The sequence below is a fragment of the Gallus gallus genome, chromosome 9, assembly GCF_016699485.2.
Source record: "Gallus gallus isolate bGalGal1 chromosome 9, bGalGal1.mat.broiler.GRCg7b, whole genome shotgun sequence".
NCBI classification, from domain to species: Eukaryota; Metazoa; Chordata; class Aves; order Galliformes; family Phasianidae; genus Gallus; species Gallus gallus.
The window spans coordinates 1,049,672-1,073,152 of record NC_052540.1 but is presented as its reverse complement, the minus strand read 5'-3'; the positions used below and the strand labels follow the sequence as shown (position 1 = coordinate 1,073,152).

The window sequence follows — 23,481 nt, the reverse complement described above, 5'->3', positions numbered from 1 at the left end:
AGAGTAAGGATTTGGAGCAGCCCTTTAAAGCTTTTTTCCTTGTTAGCAGCTTCAGTTGTACATGAAGTCTGAAGGGTCTCGCTGTGGCTGGGCTGTATCAGTCTTAGCGAGGGCATTTTTTTCCTGCACAGTTTTAGTTGAGCAGTGGTAATGCGAACTTAACAGCAATCTGTTTCAGTAGGATTCCTCCTGATACTCCAACAGAGGAGTTACCGTAGTTTAAGGTTGGTGGAATATGACATAGAGGAGGAATGCAAACGTAACTTTATAAAGTGCTGCTCTTTGGGAAGCAACTTCATTTATCCTTGTGGACTCAAGTTATTGAAGGTACAAACACTGCCTTTTTGTCACTGTTCTGTAGTAACCAATTATTTTGCTCTTCTGCAGCATTTCAGAAACGAGATAGCCATGGCCACAGAAATCGGCTCCCCGCCCCGATTCTTCCACATGCCCAGATTCCAGCACCAGGCGCCTCGGCAGCTCTTCTACAAAAGACCTGATTTTGCACAGCAGCAAGCAATGCAACAGCTTACTTTCGATGGAAAACGTATGAGAAAAGCTGTGAACCGAAAGACTATTGATTACAATCCCTCTGTCATTAAATATTTGGAGGTTAGTTGATTTTTGAATTCTTTGAAAAACTTCCTTCCTTCCTTCCTTCCTGCAATTCAGGATCCTGATTTCCAGATGTCTGTGGAACAGTCTGGAATACTGAGAGATCTACTGCTGCAACTTAAAACCAACTGACAGATGTCTGTAAACTTGACGTGGGATGAACTCAAAAGTCTTTGGTGCTCATAATAAAGCTGCACATATAAACAACTGATTTATAGCTAAGTTGTAAGCAGCAATGTTAACTTTCTTTGTATTGGAATTCCAAGCTGGGAGTTCATCTGAATGTCTTCTGTGATGTTCTGACTTCTTGATAGGCATAAACTTGGTGTAAACAATGTAATTGTCCTTGTGTTGGTTTTGAAATAGAGATTTCCTCTCCTCCTCCAAAACCAGGACACCATAAAATGTATTCTCATTGTACTGAGTAACACTGCAGTTTGAGCTGTGGTCTCTGCAAACCCTTTTCTGTACGCTTAGTGAGCAAATGCAGAGTAACTTAAATAGGTTTTGTTGAAAAAATGTCTCAGTGAAAAATGCTTATTGAGCTTTCCTTTTGGAGTGGTATTCATTTCTTCATAAATACAGTTTTCTGATCAAGACGTGCAAGTGCTGGCTATTGGCTTAGAAGACATGCCATCAAATCAGCTGAGAAAGGAATTGTTGAAACAGTTACATTTTGCAAAGGCACATGATGAACTGAATTCAATCTGTTGCAGACAGTGCATGATTTTAGTTTGTAGTTTTGTTTATGAGAATATTGTTTAAGTATTTGGTGTTTATTGTAGGAATGCCTCCCTTCCCCTCCACCCCAACTCTAAAAAATAGTGGACAGAAGCAACTTAGACAAACAGAAGCCCTATGTTGTTTTGAAAGCTGGCATAAGATTGATATGGCAAAACTCCGCTTCCATTTCCACTTGTACCACTCAGTTGATTTGATGTGATCCTATGAAAATGAAGATAACAGCTCATGCAATTCCCTCTTGGCTTAACAAATTCTATCAAGCTAATAGTGTATGCTAGATGTTTTAACTGAAATTCTAGCTCAGGTTTCTAATACACACACAGATACGCGTTGGTGAAGTCTGCAATATGAACCTAAAATATACTTCATTTCTATTTCATATAAAGTGCTTTTTAAAAGTTGGTGTTTGACATCTCACAAAATGTAAAGCATCCAAGTTATTTTTATCGCTGAGTCTTCTTGGTTTTGTGCAGTTGAATGTGTTGTTATCTTCACTTAATGCTCATAACAGCCTGTCTATCAGCGTGTTCCTTATTTGCTGTAGTGGTGGTATAAACCAGGAGTTTTCTTCTTCTTTCCAGAATAGAGTATGGCAAAGAGACCAGAGAGATATGCGAGCAATCCAGCCTGATGCAGGTTATTATAATGATGTAAGTACAATCTTTCTACGTCGTGTGAAAGTTTTGTGGATAAAATTGGTCCAGAAAACTTGAGGGACTCTACTTGTCAGCTGGGGTTATGTTTTCCTCCACAGGAGGTCTTAAATACATGAAAGGTCTTCACTCTACATTGTCTGCTGCTATTGAAGTCTATGCCCATGAAAAAAAACTGAAATTGGATAGGCTTTTAAAGATGGAGATAAGAACTTTCATAGTGCAAGAAGCTTAGTATCTTCCTCTTGAAGATGCTGATTCTGCGTGTTTGAGATTGTGAGCTGCGCTGGTTTCTGAATGCAGATGTATTCCCTAACCCTCCTAATGGGATCTTGGTTTTCTAGACATGAGTGTTCAGAATGTATGCTTTCCTTGCAGATTCTGACTAGTAGTGTCATTTCTAAACCTTTTGTTTCTTCTTTCTTAGTTGGTCCCTCCTATAGGAATGCTGAACAACCCTATGAATGCTGTAACAACAAAATTTGTTCGGACTTCTACTAATAAAGTAAAGTGCCCAGTATTTGTTGTCAGGGTGAGTATAGTGTTGGATTTACATAGTTGCATTGCCTTATTTTAGAGTTTTAACATTTTTAACTGAAGAGCAAAACAGAGGATCAGTTAAAGCATTTTCAAATAAAACCACATGTAGAATGTCTAAACTTCTTCCGTGTTTGTTTTTCTGTGGAGAGTTAGGAAATTAAACAGGTCTAAGTACAAAGCACTACTAACTTTTGGAGTTTGGGGTGCATTTAATCTTTTTCAAAGGTTTATTGATGAGGTAATATATTTTGACTCAGATAAAAGACTGATAAATGTCTCTGCACTCCTTAATTCTCGTAGCATCTTTTAACAACTTTTCATTGATTTCAGCTGGGTTGTTTAATATGGTGTGTTAGAGTTGTGTTGGTGCCAATAAACTGTTTCTTCTTTGTGATTAGATTTTGTTGTTGCTTTAACAATGCTGTAAGTTTGTCCTGTTGTTAACAAACGTCAAAAGCCCTCTGGCATGCTTCTACATTTCTGTCTATTTTGCATTGACTAGCAAATGAGTTTGTAAATACCAGTGATGAAATGCCGTGAAAAGCGGCTTAATATCTATTCAGATGATTGTGAAGAAATATTTGAATGTTACATATTTGCAAAGTCGAGTTAAGTCTTTCTTTTGCAGTGGACTCCTGAGGGGAGACGCTTGGTTACTGGTGCATCTAGTGGAGAATTCACTTTGTGGAATGGACTGACTTTCAATTTTGAAACAATATTACAGGTAAATTCATCTATCAGGGTTTCTGTCAATTACCCTGAAGTCCTTGAGCAAGTTTTGGGAGCACATCTTCACTTGCTTGTGGTGGACCTGTGGTCTGAATGTGGCAATGGAAGCATCAGGTTTTTTTGTTGGTTTTTTTTGCTTTTTTTTATTTTATATCCTGTTCTTTCCCTGTATCAAACTGTGGCCATAGGCAGCCCATTTAGTGCTTCTCATTCTGTTTCCATATGGTGTACTAACAGTACCAGTCACTTGGGAAACAAAGTGTAAATACTCTCTTATTTTGAGTTCGATTTTATACAGAGTAAGCGAATCCTTCTCTGCCCCTTCGACTTCTTGGATCTACCTAGATCATCACTGTTTTCATTTCCTTATTATAGCTGTTTGAGTAGGAGCTTTTCTAACTCTAATGTTTGTGTGGTTCAGACAGTTTTTGAACATGTTTGCTAGAAGTTTTGTTTCTGAATTCACAGGCTCACGACAGCCCGGTAAGGGCTATGACTTGGTCACACAATGATATGTGGATGCTGACAGCAGACCACGGGGGATATGTGAAATACTGGCAGTCCAACATGAACAACGTCAAGATGTTCCAGGCACATAAGGAGGCGATTAGAGAGGCCAGGTTTATACACAATATACCATTTTCTGTAGTACCTATTGCCATGATTAGACTGTTCTCTCAATGTATTCTGGGTGCAGAAATGCATGGGTTCTGTCAGATTCTGGGAAACTTCCTGCACCACATAAACACAATATTTTCTTTTGTTTCCACATTCTCACCGTTTTGCTGGCACCTTTCTGAATTAGTATTGTCCCAGTATACGCCTCTGCAATATGTTAGAGATGTATTTGTCTGCCGCATTTTGCACTGGTATTCTTTTCATTTTTATATGGTGACAATGTGTATCAGTTATTCCTTTTTATACGCACTGTGTAAGACAACAATTTCATTCCAAATAAAGAATTCAGTCTTTAATAACCTAACTGAATAAAATATAAAGCCTTCAGAAATAAAACACCTGCATAGTTCTCACAAAATAATAAAACACTAAATAAAGTGAAGAACTGCTTGGCTTGGTGAAGCCAAGACTTCCAGTAATACTAAATACCCACACAGACTGCCACATACAAAAGTCTAATGATAATACTGAATGGGTTCTTCAAGCCTGAAACTGTAAGCAAGCCATTGAAGAGAAGACTATAGGATATTCTCTTGGTTCAGTTTTGATACTTCAAATGTGCAAATGTATATATATATATACACATATAAAAAATGGAATCTAAAGTGATATTGTCAGTAAGATGTAAATGAAGGATTTCTCTAAAGCAAACCTGCATATAATCTTTAGTGAGATACAGGAATAGAAGAAATGTTTTTAAAGTAAGCCTGAAGAGAAGCTGCAGACCCAAAAATGGAGCTAAAGCAGTGTTTCTTTGGGTTCAGGTGCTGGCCCTTGATGATAAAGGTTCACTGCCACCAAAACACATTCCACTAAAGTCACCATTTTTCTTTGATAGAATGTAGCATTTTCTGTTGGGTTATGAAAAGTTCTTCGGTTAGATTCAGTTACTGTCATGACTATATATTGTGGCCTTACGTTGAATTTCTCTGCTATTTTAAGCTCTCTCCTGATCATAAAGATCAAGGATTTCAAGAGGGCTCTCGTGGTCTTTCACTGCACCAGAAAGGGAGAGAGTGCTGTCAGTTGCTGGAGGTGTTCTGGCCCTTGATTAGGGGTATAACTCCTTACTTTTCCAGTGACTTTCCTCATGTGATGTTGACTGCTCAATCAAAGCTGCTTCTGTGTCTGTAGAATTCTTTTCATGGGTTGGGTAAAAAAAGGGAGGTTTACTAAATTTATTTTACAATAAGTGATATGGTTGTTTTATATACTGTTTATTTCATCACCAGTTGATGCAACTAGCTTTTTCATGTGACCAGCTTTCCCTTATTTTTGCTTTTCTGCTGCAAATCACCTGTGGCTGAAGAGGAGTTTTTTCCCTAAGAACTGTTCTCCCATGCCTCTATACAGTGTCACTTGCTTATTGTATTGCAAAACATGAAAATCTAGGGTGACGTTTACCAAGTCATATTGCTGTTGCTTCTCATCCTGCAAAAAAGGTGCTACTGTATGCAGTCCATAGGTAGGAAGGTGCTAAGAATAAGTGCTGGATTTCTCATTTGACTGGGGACAGGAATGCAATAGTAATCCCATGCTAAATTCATGTCTTGTGATGAAGTGGCAGGCAACGTATTCACTTTAAAGTCCCTGTGTTCAAATGCATCTTTCAGTGTATAACACCTTACAGTATAATTTTGCCCTGTCTGAGAAGCATAGATAATCTGTTAAATGCTGACTTCTTTCCCCTGCTGTGTGTCTTCATGTAACAGTTTCTCACCCACGGATAATAAATTTGCTACATGCTCTGACGACGGCACTGTTAGAATCTGGGACTTTCTACGTTGCCATGAGGAGAGAATTCTTCGAGGTATGTGTACCAAAAGTACTGATTGGGGTATTTCAGGAGGGGGAATCTTTTTTTTTTAACTAGGTATTCACCATACAGAACTATCAGCTTGTCTACATTTTTGGTATTACATCCCTGTCTTAAATCCTCCAAACAAGTTTTTGTTTGGCTGCTGTTGTTGGTGCCTTAGACTCAGGGCACAGTTCACAATGACATTACACTATTTACTGTCGAATTAAACTCTAAACAATTAAGGTAAATATGAGGACATTTTTCCACCCCTAACACTGGTGGAAACAGCTGTTTCTAGATCAGAGATACGTATACCTTTCTCCAGACTTCTGTCTTTGTGGCCACTTTTCCTTCAGAGCACACATTTTCATGCAGAGGATTCTGTTTTTTTAATGGGAGTGCCTTCTGTTCTGATCTATCAGAGGCAAGACAGTTAGCTGTTTCTCAGTTCTTAAGAGAAGGACAGTATTTAGATAGTGTGACTGCATTTTGATCACAAATAATCCTAGCTTTAGCTCAGTAATTTTCTGTCCCACATCTGTGAAATTCTGTTGCCTTTCCTCTGGCTGTGTGGAGCTCTCACTCGCTCTCTGCCGTCTTAAATAGTAGCATTTGATAGCTATTTCTATCTTGCAGAATATGTTAGAAGTAGGAGTATATATTAAAGGCTGTCGTGGGATTGGAGATTGTGCTCATGCAGATAAACTGCAAAGAAGACATGCAATAAAAACATGGAAGTGTGCTTTTTGGTGTTTTAGCTTCTTCAGTGCTTTCCCAGTCTAAGGAAGGATTTTTCTTTGTTGTTTAAATAACGTCTCCAACTTGGGCCTGCGTTGAGTATTTTATTAAGTCCATCTCTCTCTGTTTCTCTTGACTCTTAAGCTCTTCTTTTACTAATGTGTTACTTCTAAACACCACCACCTGGAAAAGATACTGGGCTTCAGCATTCTGGGGATGATAGTTTTTGGTCTAAAGCTGTGTGTAGACCTTACTTAAGATATATTCTTTATAGGAACTGGCAAGGAAACTTGTAGGCTGTTATCATATAGATTGATTATTCTAGAAGGACCAAAAAAAGATATAAGACTTAATTCTCATGTAAAGCATGAAGAAAACGTTCTGCACTATAAGTATTCTGTACCTTCCTCCAGGTATTTGCAGGAGGAAATGGCAACTGCCTCCATGCAGAGCTGTCGAGGTTACAATAAACTAATTCTCTTAACATTCTTCTTATGTTCTGCATAAGGCAGGAGGAAAGCATGGAGAAAACAGAACTTATGTTTCCTTCTGTCACCTTCTGATTGTGGCCACATCTTAAATAGGATTATGCTTTAATTTCTTATAACTTACATGTCACAGTCTACTATTTTTAGTTTGCAAAATAGTTCTATAAAGAGTCTTTGCTGCTTCTAGTACAGTGTACCCACAATACACTTCATTTGTGATGCAAGTTGAAAATATTTTCAAAACTTCTTATCATATCTCTGGATAAAATCAGGTCAAGTGCATTCTTTAGTCTCTACTGTGAGATAAACAAAAAGAAAATCCCTAAGTAACCAACACACACGGGAAAAAAAACACCAATCAACTGAAAATCCCTGTGAACCCAAACCCTGAGTGCTTGTGGAGTGAGGAGGGAAATGTTTCTGCAAAATGTGCAAATTTAGCTCTGGTTTTAGTCCTTAGAACTATTTAAATGGTCAGAAGACGTGTTTTAGAGAGCTGCTTGGGAAACACCTCAGTAGCATCCTTGATGGGAATATGAGCTTTCATTAATTGCTAGGAGTTCAGTTTACAGCCAGATCTGTTCATTAAAAAAGTTTCTTGCTCAGAGTAAAATAACCATACGTGGTTATTCCTACTAATTTTTCAGTGTAATTAAGGAATCCAGTTTAAAAAACAAGCTTAAGGACTTTTATGCTATAGAATGCTTTTAAAGCAGTATTGTAAAGAAGAGCAGCAGTAGTGGGATAAACTCTGCTGGTACAGGAAGGACAGCATTCTGTGAAGTTATTACGGACACTTGTTTGCACTAGAATGAGCTGATGCAATTTATTTTTGTTCTTTGATGAAGTTATTGCCTTTACTAAGAAGTGATCTAAATGAGCAATTCTAGTCTTGCTTTCTGAGGACTGAGAAAACAAATGGGAAGCCCTAAATTACACAGGACTTTTTAAAACGTTTTGCTCAAGTTTTCAACTGTCCGCAGTAGGCTATGCAGTGTTTTCAGTAGGCAAGGCTGTGGTAACATACGGTGCACAAGGCAGAGTGTATTAACTTTGTCCAGCTTCTTTATTTTTCAAAACAAAAATTAACAGCGCTTCCTGTTTTGTTCTTCGTAACGCCAGAAGTTCTGGGCCCTTTAGCCTGTCCCTTTGCTGCCCAGCTTCTCCCTGCTGTATGTTGCTTGGCTGCTGTTTCTGCCATCGTGCCTTTCTAGTGCACAGTAGGTGGGTTCTTCAGTTTTGTTAGAATTATGTGATAATTAATTGAGCCCATTTTAATACCATAAGTACGTAAATGTGTTTAAAATCTTGAATTCTTGGGGAATAATCTGTAAAGTAACTCATCTTAGAGGAAATTACCTTGGAAGAATTTGAAAGTGAGGGAAATGGCATCAGGTCTCAGTCACTTACATGTTTGTGTTTCCTCAACCCAACTGTGGTCCATCTTTTCTCCTGAAGCAAAGCTGCTGTTCCTAATTCCCAGTTTCCTGATTCTGCACCAGAAGTTTCTGCCTATATTAATTTCTGTAATGCTGTCATCTTAAAATGATGGTAACAACAATAGTTTGTTGCACTTGCTAAAATGCAGTAGTAGAATTCAAACGTGTTAAAAATAAAAATGTTTTTGTAAAATATCAAGACAGAGAAAACAGTATATAAAATATCAGTACTTAGTTTTCACATCAGGACCGTGACTCTGCAAGTCTATTTGCAGTAATGGTATAACAAAGCACTCACTAGGTCTTCACTCTCACTAACTGCTCTGAAAATGCTAGGGCTCATGCAACAGTTCCCACTTCTATGCTAACTTACATATTAATGGGTTTTAATAGTCCTCATTAAATTGGAAGCATTGGAATGGGGAGAGAAGAGTAGACAGTGAATGTTTGATGTCTGTTAATTTTTATTGAGAAATTATTGTTATCAGGGACTTGACAAGTGATTATGAATCCCTGGCTGTTGGGTCTAAATTCCTGAGATAACTGGGGGTAGTTTGTTAATAAACACATGATTCCTTAGTTGTTCACAGAGTGAAACCATCAGTTGGGAAGCTACAAACGTATTTTCAGTGGTGTCAGTTCCACTGTTGTTCCACTTCCTTCCTTTCACAGTGATGCACACAAAATCAAGTTGAAATGTGTGCTTGGGAAGACTGTAAGGTTTTTGTTCTCAGCTCCAGGTTAACTCTATGTTCCCAGGACGTAAGAGCTTGCCTGGCCTAAGTAGGTGTTTTGGATAAGTTGACTCTACCCACCTTGGTGAAGGATGGTGAGCCAGGACTTCTTAAGATGTTCTGTAGGTCAGTTTTCTTTGTGTAGAACAGAATAATACAGTAAGTTATCTGTTCGCCAACATAGTAGATTTAACAGAAGACTTTTCGTATCCCAACTGGAACAATAAAAAGCAGTCACAATTCCTTTTCATTCTCTGTGTTTAAAGATTGCAGTTTGTAACAGAACGTAACTTCTTACCAGTACATTGAGTTACTCCTAAGGACGGTAGTCTTTTCTTGTGTACTTAATGACATTGTTCTGCCGGGAATGTCTTGTTCAGGCTTAACAGCATTACAAACCCTCATTACATGCAAAGTAATGTATGTGTGTGAAGTCACTGTAGTTCTGGTGAACAGTACTGTTTTGTTTGCTCACAAGATCTGAAAAAGCTATCTCCACAACTTGCTGTGCTGAAATAACTGAGGATGGTTTTTCTTCCTTCCTTCCCTCCTACTCTGTTTCTGGATTTTCTTCAGCAAATAAAATCTCATGTAATGTCTGATTATTTAACTAACCCGTACAGGTTGTACACCCTGAGCTTTCTGCCTGCAGGTGAGGGATCTCTTCACAGTTCTTGCTGTCCCACTACCTTCAGCAAATAGGAAGTTTTGTACTTAAATTTAGAGAATGTGTGTTAAGTAGTTTAAAAGGGACCTGGAAAGCAGAACCAGCCAGAACTGTCTTCATTTTTATCCTCTGATTTTAAACCCATGCTGGTAGCTAACTGTGAGCCTTTAAAGTAGCCTAGTCTCTGTTACCTTTTCTTGGCATGTAATTGAACTCTGCATTGGATCATTTAAAAGAAAAGAAATGTTGAAGCTGCCATTTCACTATATTTTTCCTTTCTTTTGAAGTTTATCTTGCTTTCCTTGTTTTTGTAGAGATAGAAAACCCAACAAATTCAATAAATGTATATATGCTGGTACTGTTTTTCCTTTAAGCAGCTATAGTGTTTAAACCTTTGATTTTCAGTGGGATGCTGCTGCTCGTTGCTGGCAGGATTACTGATATATCTGATACATCTTGGTTTGCTGATGCATCTCAGTATGACTGAACACTAGAAGGATTTTCCCTCAAAGCAAAAGCCCAAGAAGGATACCTGTTTGATACTGGCACCAACCGTGTCGATTTAAAGAAGGCAAATCCTTCAGTTTTTGAAACTTAAAATAACTTAAGTCAGTGTTTGAAATGTTGATATTGATTCAGTTAAATTCTTTCTTTCTTGATGGGTTTTAGTATACTGCTTACCTTGCATGGCGTTGATCTTTATGAATCTTCACTGCCATTGCCAAAGCATTGCCAAAGCATGGGGTGAGGAGTAAGTCTTTTGAGGTACATTTAAGGCTCTGAACAGCTATGCATCAAATGTTTTAAACACAAACAATGCTGGGATGTTAGTAGTTAATATGTGAGGGATTTTTTCCCTCTTCTTAAATAGATTGGGTGACTTTTGCTCAATCTAATGCATTATGACACTCTCAGTGAGGCAGGAGCCCTTTTGCTCTGTTGTATGCATAGTGCTATCCCTGTTGCTTCTGTTCTTGACAGAACAGAAAGTTCTTGACACGTTCTCAGTTTTCTGCTGGCTTTCACTTTTTCATCTTATTAGGAAATCTTTCACTTGTATTTGTGAGATTTGAGTGAATATTGTACGCAATTTCCAGCTTCATCAAGCAAAGTAGATTTTCCTACTGCTTCTCTCTACTCTTTTCACAGATTTGATACGTGCATACAGATATTTTCATGAGCTCGTAAGTTGTCTCAGTAGTTCTGCTACTTGCTAGGATACTGGATACAATTCTTGTAGTAGATAGGAAGAATCCAACATCTCCTGGCTTAACAATGCTATAAAATATTCAGGTGTCATCTAACAACTTTCTTCCTGTGAGTGACTTGCAAGGCTTTGCATCTTGGTTTTCTCTCTGTAGGAAGTTTTCTTATAATATAAGAGGTATTATAGGAAGGTACTGTTAATGTACTGAATTCTGCATGTGTTCAATGTAAAAATCTGAGAATTGAGAATCTTCCTCCTCTGTTGACTTCTGTCCCATTTTCTTTTTGTGAAGCATTTCACCTTGAGCAGAAACAGTTATGTTTATCAACTATACTTGAGTTCCTAGGTTCCTATGATTAAAAAGTGATTATTTTAAAATACATATATATGGTGGTTAGGAGTAGCTTCATATTGCTTTTGCTCTGATCTCTGAAACAGTGCTGAGGGAAGTGGAAACTGCTGAAGACTGCACTTGGAGTTGGCTGTCTCTTCTATGCCTAAAAGCATTTGGTCTTTATTACAGTTCTGAGTTTTGTTATGGCTTAGGTACAGTGTGCTGTATCTTGCAATTCTGATTCTCATGTAGAATCTTTTTTTTTCCTTAAATTATGAAGTTAATAACATACAGGATTCTCAATTAACTTACAGAGATCATGAGAGATGAGCTACAGTGCTGTTTGTTTTGGTTTTTTTTAAAGAGAGTTATCAAACACTTCTGTCTGTCGACACTTCATATAAGACAAGAATGAAGATGCACTGTGCAGGAATTAGATTATTTCAGAGTCAATTTTGAAATCTTTTCCTCCCTGAAAAATATCCCGAGGTTCCAAGCTGCATAATCTGTCATTTTGATTCTAAGGGAAATTTCATGCTAAAAAAAATTAATCAGTTTTGTTAAGCTTGGAGGGAATACTGGAAGACCGATGGCTGGCTGTCATAGGACAGCCAACTCTTAGTGCTGTTGACACAGAAGATACTTTTCAGAAGTTCTGTAATTGCATCACTAGGGTTTCTTGCATCTGCATCCTTCCACCTCCTACCAGTCACGGGTGGTAGATGAATACTGGACTAGGTGAAACCTTTTGTGCAGCTTGTTAGTACATAGACTTCAGCAAAGAGAGCTTCACTGTGGTGTTGTGATTACATTCAGACATTACACAGTGTTCTTGATCTCATCTACAACACAAACCATTGACGCAGGTGCATGATTTTTGTCCTAGAGCTCTTCTTAGTGTTTTTGAGATGGACACAATACTGTAATCAGATTTCACTGATGCTAATGGGAGAACTCCCTAACTACACAATCACTTAAATACTGATGGTGAGATAAAAATCAGTTCTTTTATCTCAGCACAAGGGCAGTGGTTGAAATGAATACAGACTGTGTACGTTAAGGGTGGTGGCTTCCTTATATCCTTGTGAATATTGGTTCAGATCAAAGATTCCAGCAGAAGCAAAATGGTCTGAGTTAGTCTTACGCAAGTTTTTTTAGTAACTCGTCTTCTCTGATAAAATCTTAAGCAGATACATGCTCAGAATTAGGCTCTTAGTGTCTTTAATGAAACCTAGACTTAGATTCCTATAGAAATATGCTATTTCTGAAGAAATATTAGAAGTCTTATATATATATCCTTATATATATATACATACAGAAATATGTATTATTATATATATATTCTTATCCTATATATATATATAAAATCCTTATTGAAAAATGATCCTTGTCTCTCTGTAGAAGCTTTCCTTCCAAGCTTCTTGACCAGTTCTCTTTAGTGTGTAGATTAAACAATTAAACAGACCACTTTTTTGTTCAATTTCTTTAACAGCAAGAAAGTTCAAAAGCTTTTGTGCATCTGGGTAAGCAAAGATTTTTGCAAAGCCTTTGATTTTTTTTTTTGCATAATTGTTCATGATGCAGTTATTTCTGGCTATTAGGTAAGCAGTAGCAAGAAATAAGCTCAGGATGATACTCTGGGTTTAGTAATGAAACACTTTCCACCAAGTTTTATTGTATGAGTAATGCTGTCACGGCGTTCTGCTATGTAATGTTAACATGTTCGTGTGCACAGCCTGGCACTGGAAGGCAGAGCTTGCACATTTTCTCTAAAATACAATAGTATTTTTTTTCTCTGCCCTACTTGCTGGCTTTACTTTCTTATTATGAGAAGCGAGTCGTCCTGCTCGTCTCATGTGTCATTTGTAGAAGACAAGAGTCAAAAGAGAAATGGGGGAGCATACTGTAAAGGCATTACACAGCAGAGCAGGAGAAACGGATAAATAAGAATCCTGAAAAAAGCCTGGTTGAAAAGTGGCTGGGGATGACTAGGGTAGCAAATGGAGAGAATGAGGAGATCATAGAACGATAGAATGGTTTGGGTAGGAAGGGACCTTTAAGATCACCTGGTTTCAACCCCCTGCTGTAGGCAGGGACACCTCCCTCCAGCCCAGGTTGCTCACAGCCCCATCCAGCCTGAGATGAGAATGAAGTTACAGAAACTGCAAGTAGTTCTGCTCCTGGCACTGCAGGGATAAATGGGGGCAAATTGTGTTCTGAGAACAAGAGAAGGCTGGAGAAGAGACTGAGTGGCACACTTGGAAGCTGCTGTGAGCAAACGCAAGCAGACACGTGCACTGTGTATGTGTACATGTACGTATGGTGCTGTATGTGGAAGCACGTGCGGTACTCATCCATCTGCATACACGTACATTGTTCCCAAATGTCTTTTAAATGGTGTGTTCTCAGTTCTGACTTTAGGTTGGTGAGTGTGAGCACAGTTAGGAACACATCCTGTACTCATGTTGAGAAGTATGGAGTGCTGCCTTAGTCAGTGGTGCCATAGTTCCTACCTACCAGAGACAGAATGCTATCTCTGGAGGTTAATTGAAAACTCAGTCTATTTTCTGATCCCCCCCCCCAAGAAGTGCTGTGGGTCTTTGTTATTCTATCCCAACTTTTGTTTATTTAAATGCTCTAAAACTAGGATACCCAATGTTGTTATCAGACCCAAGGCTTGCTGACTTGCTGCAGTTGTGATATATTCAAAGCACATGTATGCTGCATAGTTCTCCAAAATGTAATTTTTACATTAAGCATGCAAGCACAATAAAAGTTTATTTTCCATGTACTGTGCCAGAACTTTCCAAATCACAGATTCATTTTGCAGTGATTTATTTTTGGTACTTCCAGATGAGGACTCTTTATTGAAAAGAGAACACTTTTGAAGGGAAGATATTTTCATTTTGGCTGCTGAAAGTGCGTGTGTGTTGCAAGTAAAGTAACTGTCTTAGAAATTTTACAATTTTGAACTTCATATTGGAAAGTATTGTTACTCTTTTCTAGAGGTTAAGATATCCTGGGGCCACTGCATGTCAGCTTCCAAACAAGCACAGTCCTGGGGGTACACCCATACAGCAGAAAGCTACTACTTTGACATATATATATTTGTCTTACCAGAAGTTTCACAGGTGAACGCTTCTTCCATCACAGAGAGTTGAGTTCACTCTTTGTAGTTGTTATCTCAGTGGAAGCACCCGACACTTACAGTTCCCTTACAGCTCCCCTTCCCATTCTGGCCATATGTTCGATGGTTCTAAACAAGAGGTTAGCTGTATCTTTTTTAAAACGCAGTATTTCCTCAATGTTTGTTATTCTATATGTATGAATGCGTTTTGCATCTATGTAAAATGTATGTACCGTTTTGCTTACCAAATAAGTTTTGAAAAGCAGCTTATTTACGCCTGAGCCTGCCCTGAGAAACAGTGTTAATAACTGCAGGGCTGGAAGAGGAGCAAGGTGCTCCTAACGGAGCTCCAAACATCTCAGGAAGTAAACCTAAAATATGCCTTCAGAACAGCTGAAGGCTGCATTCCCTTTCCTGCTTAAAATTGGAAAAAATAATACCCTTTAGTAAAAGCAAATCCTGCTTTCTCGTGCATACTGGCAAATGCACATTTTCTACCATAGCTGGAATAATTTTTTTGTTTTTTAATGATGGAGGAGGAAATGTATTTTAAGTTTTACATTAAAACCTTAGTTGTAAATCCTACATCGCTTTAAAAACCTTTCTTTGAAAGGAGACATTAACGCTCAATAAACGAGTAGCTGAACTGGAGCTGTTCTCGCCCTCCAAGTGCAAGGTGTAGCTCACAGTGCAGTTTCTGGTGATTTCATTAATAATTACCGTTTTCAAAAGATGTTAAGGAAAATCAAGTGTCAATGTTTATGTAACTCCTGAGATTTGAACTTCTCTCTATAGCTGGCTGCTGTCTGTCCTCCAAGGTATTCCTATTCTAGTTTATTGTTCGGCATGCCTCAAGGAGGAAGTAGCTCTAAAGTATTTAGTTGAGAATTTACATAGCAAGACTTTAGCACAAGGCCTAATGTTCATTAAGAACTGTTTTTCATCAAAAGCTGAGGTTCTCTCTGGCTTTATAAATGATGGATACATGCAAACATTAAGAAAAATCTGTATCTTCCAATTGAATGAAGAGATTCCCTCCTGCACCCAACTTCCCATCAGCATAGAATTTCAAAAGAAAGCAAAACATTCTCCTTTAAAAAGAGAATGTTCATGGTTCTTTTACAGTTAGAAACGCATAGCACAACTGGATGTGTCATTGATATTATTGATATTCACAGGTAAGTAATTTCCCTTTTGTGGAAATGCCCAGAAATTGGAGTTGGAACTCACTTGATGTTTTGGATGTGTTGCCATTATGAAAATAAGTATTAGGACAAAATTAATAATTCTAATGAAAAAAAAAACCATACCATTTGTCTCCTTCTATAGTCCATTGGGAGTTATTCAGAATACCATTTTTACTGTGAGATTTTTCATCTTTTTCCACTGTTCTCTTGCTGGTGCAGTGGAACAGTGTGAGAGCTCTGCTGAATTTTAGGTACCATGCTGTGTTCTCTGACGCTTTCCAGATGAAAATAGATAAAACGATGAGCAACCTGTTCTGACCCTATCGCTTTGAGCAGGAGATTGAACTACAGGATTCTGAGGTTCCTTCCAGCCTGACGTACTGCAAGCTTATGATCCTGAGTTCCCTTTTTCTTTTGCCAGAAAGGAAAGGAAAGGACAAAAAATCCAAGTGATTTGACTTTTTAGTCTTGCCTGAGTGTTCTGTATGCGTATGTAATTTCAGTATCTGTAAGGACGCAGCTTTCACATTACCCAATAGCACATTGTAGGGATTTAATACTAGTTTCCTGCTTCCTTCTTTGCTTCAAAATCCTGTTGTCTTGAAATATGTTGTTTATGCAGCGCTGCAAAGCCTCAAAATATAGCCACAAGCATCAGTCTATATATCAGTCTATAAAACAAAAAGCAATTTAGATACTACTTTCCTCTTTAAATTGAATGTGCATAGTTTTGTCCATCTGCTTTGCCATTACTGTCCTTGAATATACATTTTTGTGGATCATCTGTCTAAGTTCTTCAGAGAGCTGCAAGTAGACCTGAGTGTGTTCTTAAACATTCTTTGCCTGCAGGTAAAGTAGGCATTAGAAAACATATTGTTGCTCTCAAGCAAACGCTGGTCCACACAGGTATGGGCATAGCCAATTTAATACACTATCCCAGGTCCTGACTACCTTTTTTCTTGACAATAAAATATCTAATGTTCATGTTTAAGCATATTTGCACAAACTGCGAAATATTAAATGTAATTTTGAGACGACAAATTATCTTAAAGTCAACAGGAAATGAGAAGTTCCTTCCTCTTGAATCATGCTTTGCAAAGTTCTAACCAGACTTACTCTGTTGTTTCTGTTTTTCTCCGAGAAAATTACACACTTTTCAAGATAGAACACAAATCCAGTGAAACTGAGTTTCAAGTGTTAGTGGAGAAAGTGCAGGAATCTTTATGACTGCTAAAGGTGAGCTTAGAAAGGAAGAACAACTCCCAAAGCCTGTAATGTAATTCCTCCTTCTGAATTGGGATTATTGGGCACCAGTGAGCACTTCCACAGCAGTACTTTGTGGGCAGCTCTCAGGCACACTTGTATGGAGCATGACATGGGAGGTCTCTGTTCTCGAGACTGGCAGGGTATCTGCTTGGTGTGTTGCAGTGTTACTGCTGGCTGTGCTTGGTCGAGAAGAATCTTGCCTTCTGCTCTTTCTCATTTATACACAATAGTTATGCAGGAAAAATGCTTTAACTTAGACTAGCTGGCATAGTAAGAAAAAAAAAGATGTAAGAAGAATAAAAAGTCCCAGTAACTTGCTTATGGACTCAATCTTGCTTCATTTTAGGTTAGCTGACATAGTGGGTAATAAGATGTCATATCTTCCCTGCAGGGCTCGCTCCATGCTATTAAACTCTCAGAGCAATGCTTAACTCTTGCTTCCCTAGCAGGTTTCCTACCTACGTGAAGCCAGAGTAAAATGTGCTATCTGGCTGTGTTGTCCCATAGTCACCATTATTTTGGCCAGTTTGTTATTTCCAGGTCTGGTGACAACCGATATCGATGATGTCCATGACTGTGTGTTTAGATCACTTTCTCCGTGTGGAAGCCTCTGCTGTGAAGAGACTTGAAAGTGAGCATATGGTGTCGAGGCTAGGAAAGTAAAAAGCTCAATGCTCTCAGATAACTTTTTTATTGCATTAAATTGCTCAGTGCTCCACAGTTGTAGTCCGGAGATCAAAGGTAGGTTCTCTGTCTTTCACACCATTCAGAGCTTATCAGGAGTATAATTTGTTTCCAAAGGAACGGAGAAAATGGGTCATTTTTGCCATCTGTGTAAGCATATTAGGTTTGTCATTGCCAGCTACACTTGCTGGCAGCTTCAAAGCGGGCGTTTATAAAAGTGTAATCAGGACTTTTAATGCTGGTGTTAAACTTAGAATCTGTGTTCACACTACAAAACTGGAACGGCAGAGGCTTTCAGCAGCAAGTGCTGTACTGCCAGCCATTGCTGTAGAGATGTAGCTGCTGCTTCCTGTCTGACAAAACATCCTCCCTGCTCAGAGGCTTCTTGGTGTGCTATATGTGCTTCTCCCAATGCTGTTTTCCTTTTCCTGCATCAAGGAATCCTTCGAGAAATATGCAGCCTTTCTTCCTAAGTGCACTTACTGTATGCGTTTCAGTCTGCAGTTTCAGCATGATGGTGTCTGTGCTCAGTAAGCCTAGATGGAAGTACTGGTAATGAAGTGTCTGTGTTCTGCACAATGCTTGGACTTGCTGCAGAATCTCGTCCTGTCAGGTATTGTCACTGGGACATCTAGCAAGCCCATAGCCCTTCACTGAAATCCAAAGAAGGTTTTAATAACGATAATTTATTCCACAGAAATTGTTTGCTGGGAGTATCAAGTAATTTTTAACCCATTATGAACTGTTTTATGGAGCAAAGTATTTTTGTTCCAATATTTGAATATTTGAATTTTTTTTTTTTGCAAGATGGCAAAATGCAAGTGGGGAGTTGGCATTGAGTTTTCCTGAAAATCCTATGGGGGGTGTCTTAAAGCATTATACATCACAGTGATCTAACAAAAGCAGTTTAGTTGTGGTGCCTGAAAATGAGCAATTTCAGGAGTTCTTATTAGTATTTAATGTTATGAGACTGCCATGTGAGTAACCTCAGGAATTAATTTTGCATTTGCTAGACATGAAGAGCGTCAGAATATTTCTCCTGCTGTGTCTGCTCTTTGCCATCCTTGCACAGAATGCAGGTCAGGAGTGAAAAGCAAATTCATTTTTTCCAATTTAGTATGGTCTGTGGCACTGTGGTGCCAATTACTGTGAGCTGAACATCCTCATGGCAGCTTATCCTGCTGATTTAAGGAACATGGTCTACCAACTAGCCGTCATGTGGCTGGGTCTCCAGTTCCAACCTATCTGAATAAATTAACTGGTAGTGAAAGGTGGTAAATTGTATTCATCTAGTAGGAACTCATTCCTGACAAGAAAGTTACTCTTCATTCGCTTAGTAGGAGAAAAGTCTGTTCATAAAACGATGTTAGCTATATCAGGCTTTAATTTAAGTTAACTCATTTGTACCCAAAAGCAGGAAAATGGGTTTTGCTGCTCATTTTGCATGAGGATATCTGTCATGCATAGCACTCCAAAGACACTGTGTAAAACCTTAACTCCTCAATGTTTTCTCTTCTGAAAAAGATGCACTGATACAGAATCACGGTCAGCATCACTGTTGTGCTGTCTTGAGGAGTGTAGGATGCTGCTGATGGTACACACATAATTAAAGCTCAATCACCAGTAGATGAACCACCTGTTACTCTTCAAGCCAGGTATTTCTCCACTTGCTGTACCTTTTTCTCCTCTGTAGTGCTTTGTCACAGCTGATCGTGTTCTTGGCACATTGACACTTGTAATGCTGCATCTCCTAGCAGCAGATAATTCAGAAGGGAATGTGTTCCAAAACCAGACACTAGTCTAATGAAGGTGTGTATTCTGTGTACCAAAGCAATAACTGTATTTTAACTTGCACTGAAAATAAACTGTTGACATGGGATCGTACCTGATAAAGCTTCCTTTTTTTATTAACTTTTCAAAGTTAAGATGTTCTTCGATGCTCCTGCATGCAGGGTTGCTGTATTAACAAATACATTAAAAATCGAATTGTGAATTTGGCAGAACTGTCATCTTGCACCATTTTGGCAGCGGATATCTTTGTTTTTCCATTTCCTCGGTGGTTACCTCATTGGCATTGATGTGCTCTTAGAAATCCTGTCCTAAAACAAGGGGTGCCAGCTTCTGCGAAAGTCATCTTCTTTGGTCTCTGCTTCTGTTAGTGTTTGAATGGGACCGCATATGGAGGAATATCTGTATAATGGGAGATGAGGCTTTGCTATTTCTTGTGCAGTCACTGACCCGAGTTACCAGTGATTTTATTTCACAGAAGACTCCTAAAGTCCAGCTTCCTACAAGAGAAGTACTGCGCTTTCCCATCTCTCAGCCTGCTTTGTTCAATACAGCACAGACAGACAGTGGTGTGAAATGGTTTTTATTTGAAGAGCACAGATCAGTTCCATTCAGGGGTCAGGAGAGCAGCCCTTTAATGGTGATGGTGTCTTCACTGTTTATGCTCCTAACCCACATGCTTTGTTCTTCTGCTATTTTGTAGACATTTGCTGTTTTTCCAAAAGCACTGCCTTTAAGCTTCTGTCTCGCGTCCCTGCTTTCCTGTATGGACCCAGTTCACTGTTATTCTGTGGACTGGTTTATATGGTTCTAACACTGGAAAGATATTTTTTTTTATGTCCTCTCTCATTTTTTTTCATGTAAGATTACAAACTCTTAAAAACTGCAACAAAACATTGGGAGAAGCTTAGGCTCCTTAGTAAGAAGGTTCGTTCTGAATGCTATCTGTACTCCCTGTGAGGTAAGCACTTAAGTTCAGCCTTTTATTTTAAGTTCTGATGATCTACTTGGCATTTTCTTTTGGTGATTTGAGACCACTTTTTTTTTTTTTAACACAGCCGTTGACTCACTCACACAATGGAGGTGTAGCAGATATCTTTTCTGATGGTGTTTTCATGTAATATATAATACTGCTCTAAAACTGGAAGTCATGGCCCGCAGATAACTTGCTTATGTTTTCAACTTCTATTCCCGGAGTAAGAATCATGAAAATTTCAGTACTAATATAGATGGTTCCTTGCTAGTCTTGTAAAAAAGGATTCTCGCAGGCAAGATCAATATTTCAGGGAAAAAAAAAGGGTTTTTTTTCTCAACACTTGTGCAGACATGGTCTGAATTGTTCCTTTTCTCCTATGCATGCATCCAACAGATGAGCGTTCTCTATCTTGGGTTCTTAGTTTTGCCCGTGTCGTTTGGCTTTAAATATTTTGTGCAATCGTTACATCTGATTTCTTCTCTGCTTTAAAAAAAACAACAACAAAGCTTTAAGAAGATTTTTTTTACAACTTCAGAGAGTTCAAGACAGTGTTTTTGGTGCTTATGTGGAGGGGTATGCAATGACATCCTGAAGGTGTTTGCATCAGCTGTAGATGTGGTTTTGTTGAAGGTTTTTCTGCTTAATTTGTGATATCCACTTAATACAGAGGTATAATTGTGGTATGATTTAACGATGCTTTCCTGCAAACCTCCACGTCATTCTTCTTGTGCTTACTTTGGAGCTTTGTAACATGGTACTGTGTGCACGCACCTGTAAATTCAAGTAGAGATTCCGTCACAGACTGTATCACAGAGGGAAACAGCACAATGCTGGCTGCAAAACTCATGTCTTGTCTTCTTTATAGTCATTACTTCTTTGAAGTTATTTGTTTATAAATACCCTGTTGTCATTCCGAGAAGCATAGGATTCAAAGAAGCATCCAACCCGTCTGTGCTTGATATGGTTTAATTCCTGTGTCTTCTATTCTTGTCTCGAAAGAGAAGGAATATGTCACATAGGAAACCTTTTTCACACTTTTTTTTTTTAATGAAGAACGCTGGACTTTAAGTTAAATACCTCTTCTTTTGTTCACATTTGCTTCTGACACCAGTAAATGAATCTGAGAGCAGCATTTTCCACCAACTTCTATCAGCAGTTGTTGCTTAGAGCCCTACCTCATTGTTGGCAGCCCCCCTTGGCCTTTCTATCTCTCATAACCAACTGTGTAACCTTTGACATTCTCCTTTTTTGTTTTTCCTCCTGATTTTGAATGTCTGAGTTATTTAAGTGTTCTTTGCATTGTTTTATCCCATTTCTTCCTGTTGACATCTCTCCCCTTTTTTGTTAGGCTTAGGTTGCATAAAACCCCTGGTAAGTTTTCAACACCATCTTTTTTCCCCTCCCATTTCTGTTCAATCTCATGCACAGAACTTTACTGTTTGGCCCAATCACACGTGCTTGTGGAATTTAAAGAAATACATGAGAATGCATGGTATTTAATAGAGCTTTATTGATATTTACACAGCCACGCTCTACAGAGCAGTTGCTTAAGCAGGAGCCCTATTTTCAGAATGCAAATAAAAGGATGTGGATTCCTCTACTTTAATCTTTAATCTTTAAATCTGAAAGAGGAAAAGACTTTGCAAAAGCTTTCAAAAATGAATAGGTGGATGGAAAGAGGACGGGCTGCAGGTGTGGTGGTAGTGATACAGGAAAGCTAAGGCAAGTAAGCAATAGTGTGGAAATCTGGAACAAGGCTGTGAGAACACAGTCCTGTTTTCTGTCTTTCCTGAGTTCAGTTTTTTCTCACTGCTTAGTTGAAGTTTCAATGCAAGATATTAGTTCTAGCAAGCTTCTGTAACATTATTCAAACTGTTATTTTGCTCCTGCTTTTTTTTTTCGCACTGAAAATGCTTTTTTTCTATTTACTTTCTTAGTTTATCTTCATTAGCCTTCAGACAGTAATAGAGTAGATCTGTTTGTGAGTCACTGTATGATTTTATGTGCCATATTTTTTTCTTCCTGGTATGCTGCTCTCTTTTTGTGTGTGTGTGTGTGTGTGTGTGTTACTGTCTCTTTTCATAACTCCCAGCCCTTTCGTATTTCAGTTGTTTGAAAATTGATCCCTCGCCCTTGAGGTGAAAGCTTTCCAATTTGTTGAGCTTTATCTCTGTATAGGGAGAACAGTGCTTTGTACCTGGGGCCAAGTGCCGTGTGCTTTGCTTTCTGCCACCAGCTTGTTTCAGTGGACCTGCTGCTTCCTGGTTTGCTCAGCCCTGGTGCTGCTGAAAAATGCAGAGAGCAGTTTGTATGGTCTCTATCAGCGTGTCCCTTCTTGGATCTTATACTTGCTAAATGCTTGGATTATTAACTGAGACCAATAAATCCTTTCCTAGAGACTACACAGAGTCTGACAGTCTTTTGTCCCCGCACTTTACATCTGGGCTGACTGCTTCTCACTTTGTGAGAGCAGGTGCTCATGGAGTGTTTGTCCTGGAACTGTTCTCCTGACTTCTCTGTACCTAAACTCATGATTTTGTTGCGTAAAATGTTAATGGGCTCATGCTTACGAGAGGTTCTGTGTCAGTAAACTAGCTATCAAAAGTAGCTTGCCTACTTTTTGGTTGGCAAGAAGGAAAACATTTCTGTATATGTGTATACATTTCTGTATATATATATATTCTGTATATATTCCTTTAAAGTGGAAAGCTGCCTGACCAAGTGGTCCTCTTCTTGAGTGGCCAGGGAACCATCACCATCTCTAAAAATCATTTGTCCAGTAGAGAAGACAGTCAACAGTGCCTCTTTTCAAAGGGATTTAAAGTAGGATCCTGCCCTGCAGTCTCAGCCACAAATGGCATTGAAACCTATTTGAAAGAATAGGTTAAGGGAGATCAGTTTGACTGAGGGATCTCAGCAGCCTTTCTTTTTTAGGCATTCTTTTTAAAAGATGCTGGGTTTACTTGGAAGCAGTGGCTTATCAAATCAGAGAAAAGTAGAAGACTTCACACAGCTTCTTTAGCTGTGATCCACAATGTGGTCCGTGGGTTTTTAGCAGCTTGCTAAGAGATGTCTGTTCACGTGGC

At 38.7% G+C, this 23,481-nt stretch overlaps 1 protein-coding gene across 7 annotated transcripts in view; it reads left to right on the top strand.

Annotated features, from left to right (window-relative positions):
- WDR33 (WD repeat domain 33) overlaps positions 1-23,481 on the top strand; it is a 61,581-nt gene that overhangs the window by 14,918 nt on the left and 23,182 nt on the right. For 5 of the 7 annotated variants that reach the window (XM_015277191.4, XM_015277188.4, XM_046898680.1 and 2 more), the window contains exons 2-7: positions 388-612; positions 1,941-2,009; positions 2,440-2,544; positions 3,181-3,276; positions 3,750-3,901; positions 5,672-5,769. In XM_015277191.4, coding sequence (XP_015132677.1) covers positions 409-612; positions 1,941-2,009; positions 2,440-2,544; positions 3,181-3,276; positions 3,750-3,901; positions 5,672-5,769 — 724 coding nt within the window. In that variant the 5' untranslated portion in view covers positions 388-408. Of the gene's footprint in view, positions 1-387; positions 613-1,940; positions 2,010-2,439; positions 2,545-3,180; positions 3,277-3,749; positions 3,902-5,671; positions 5,770-10,231; positions 14,164-15,963; positions 19,516-23,481 lie in introns of those variants that run through there. The other 2 variants (XM_040706006.2, XM_015277193.4) reach the window with 2 other exon arrangements.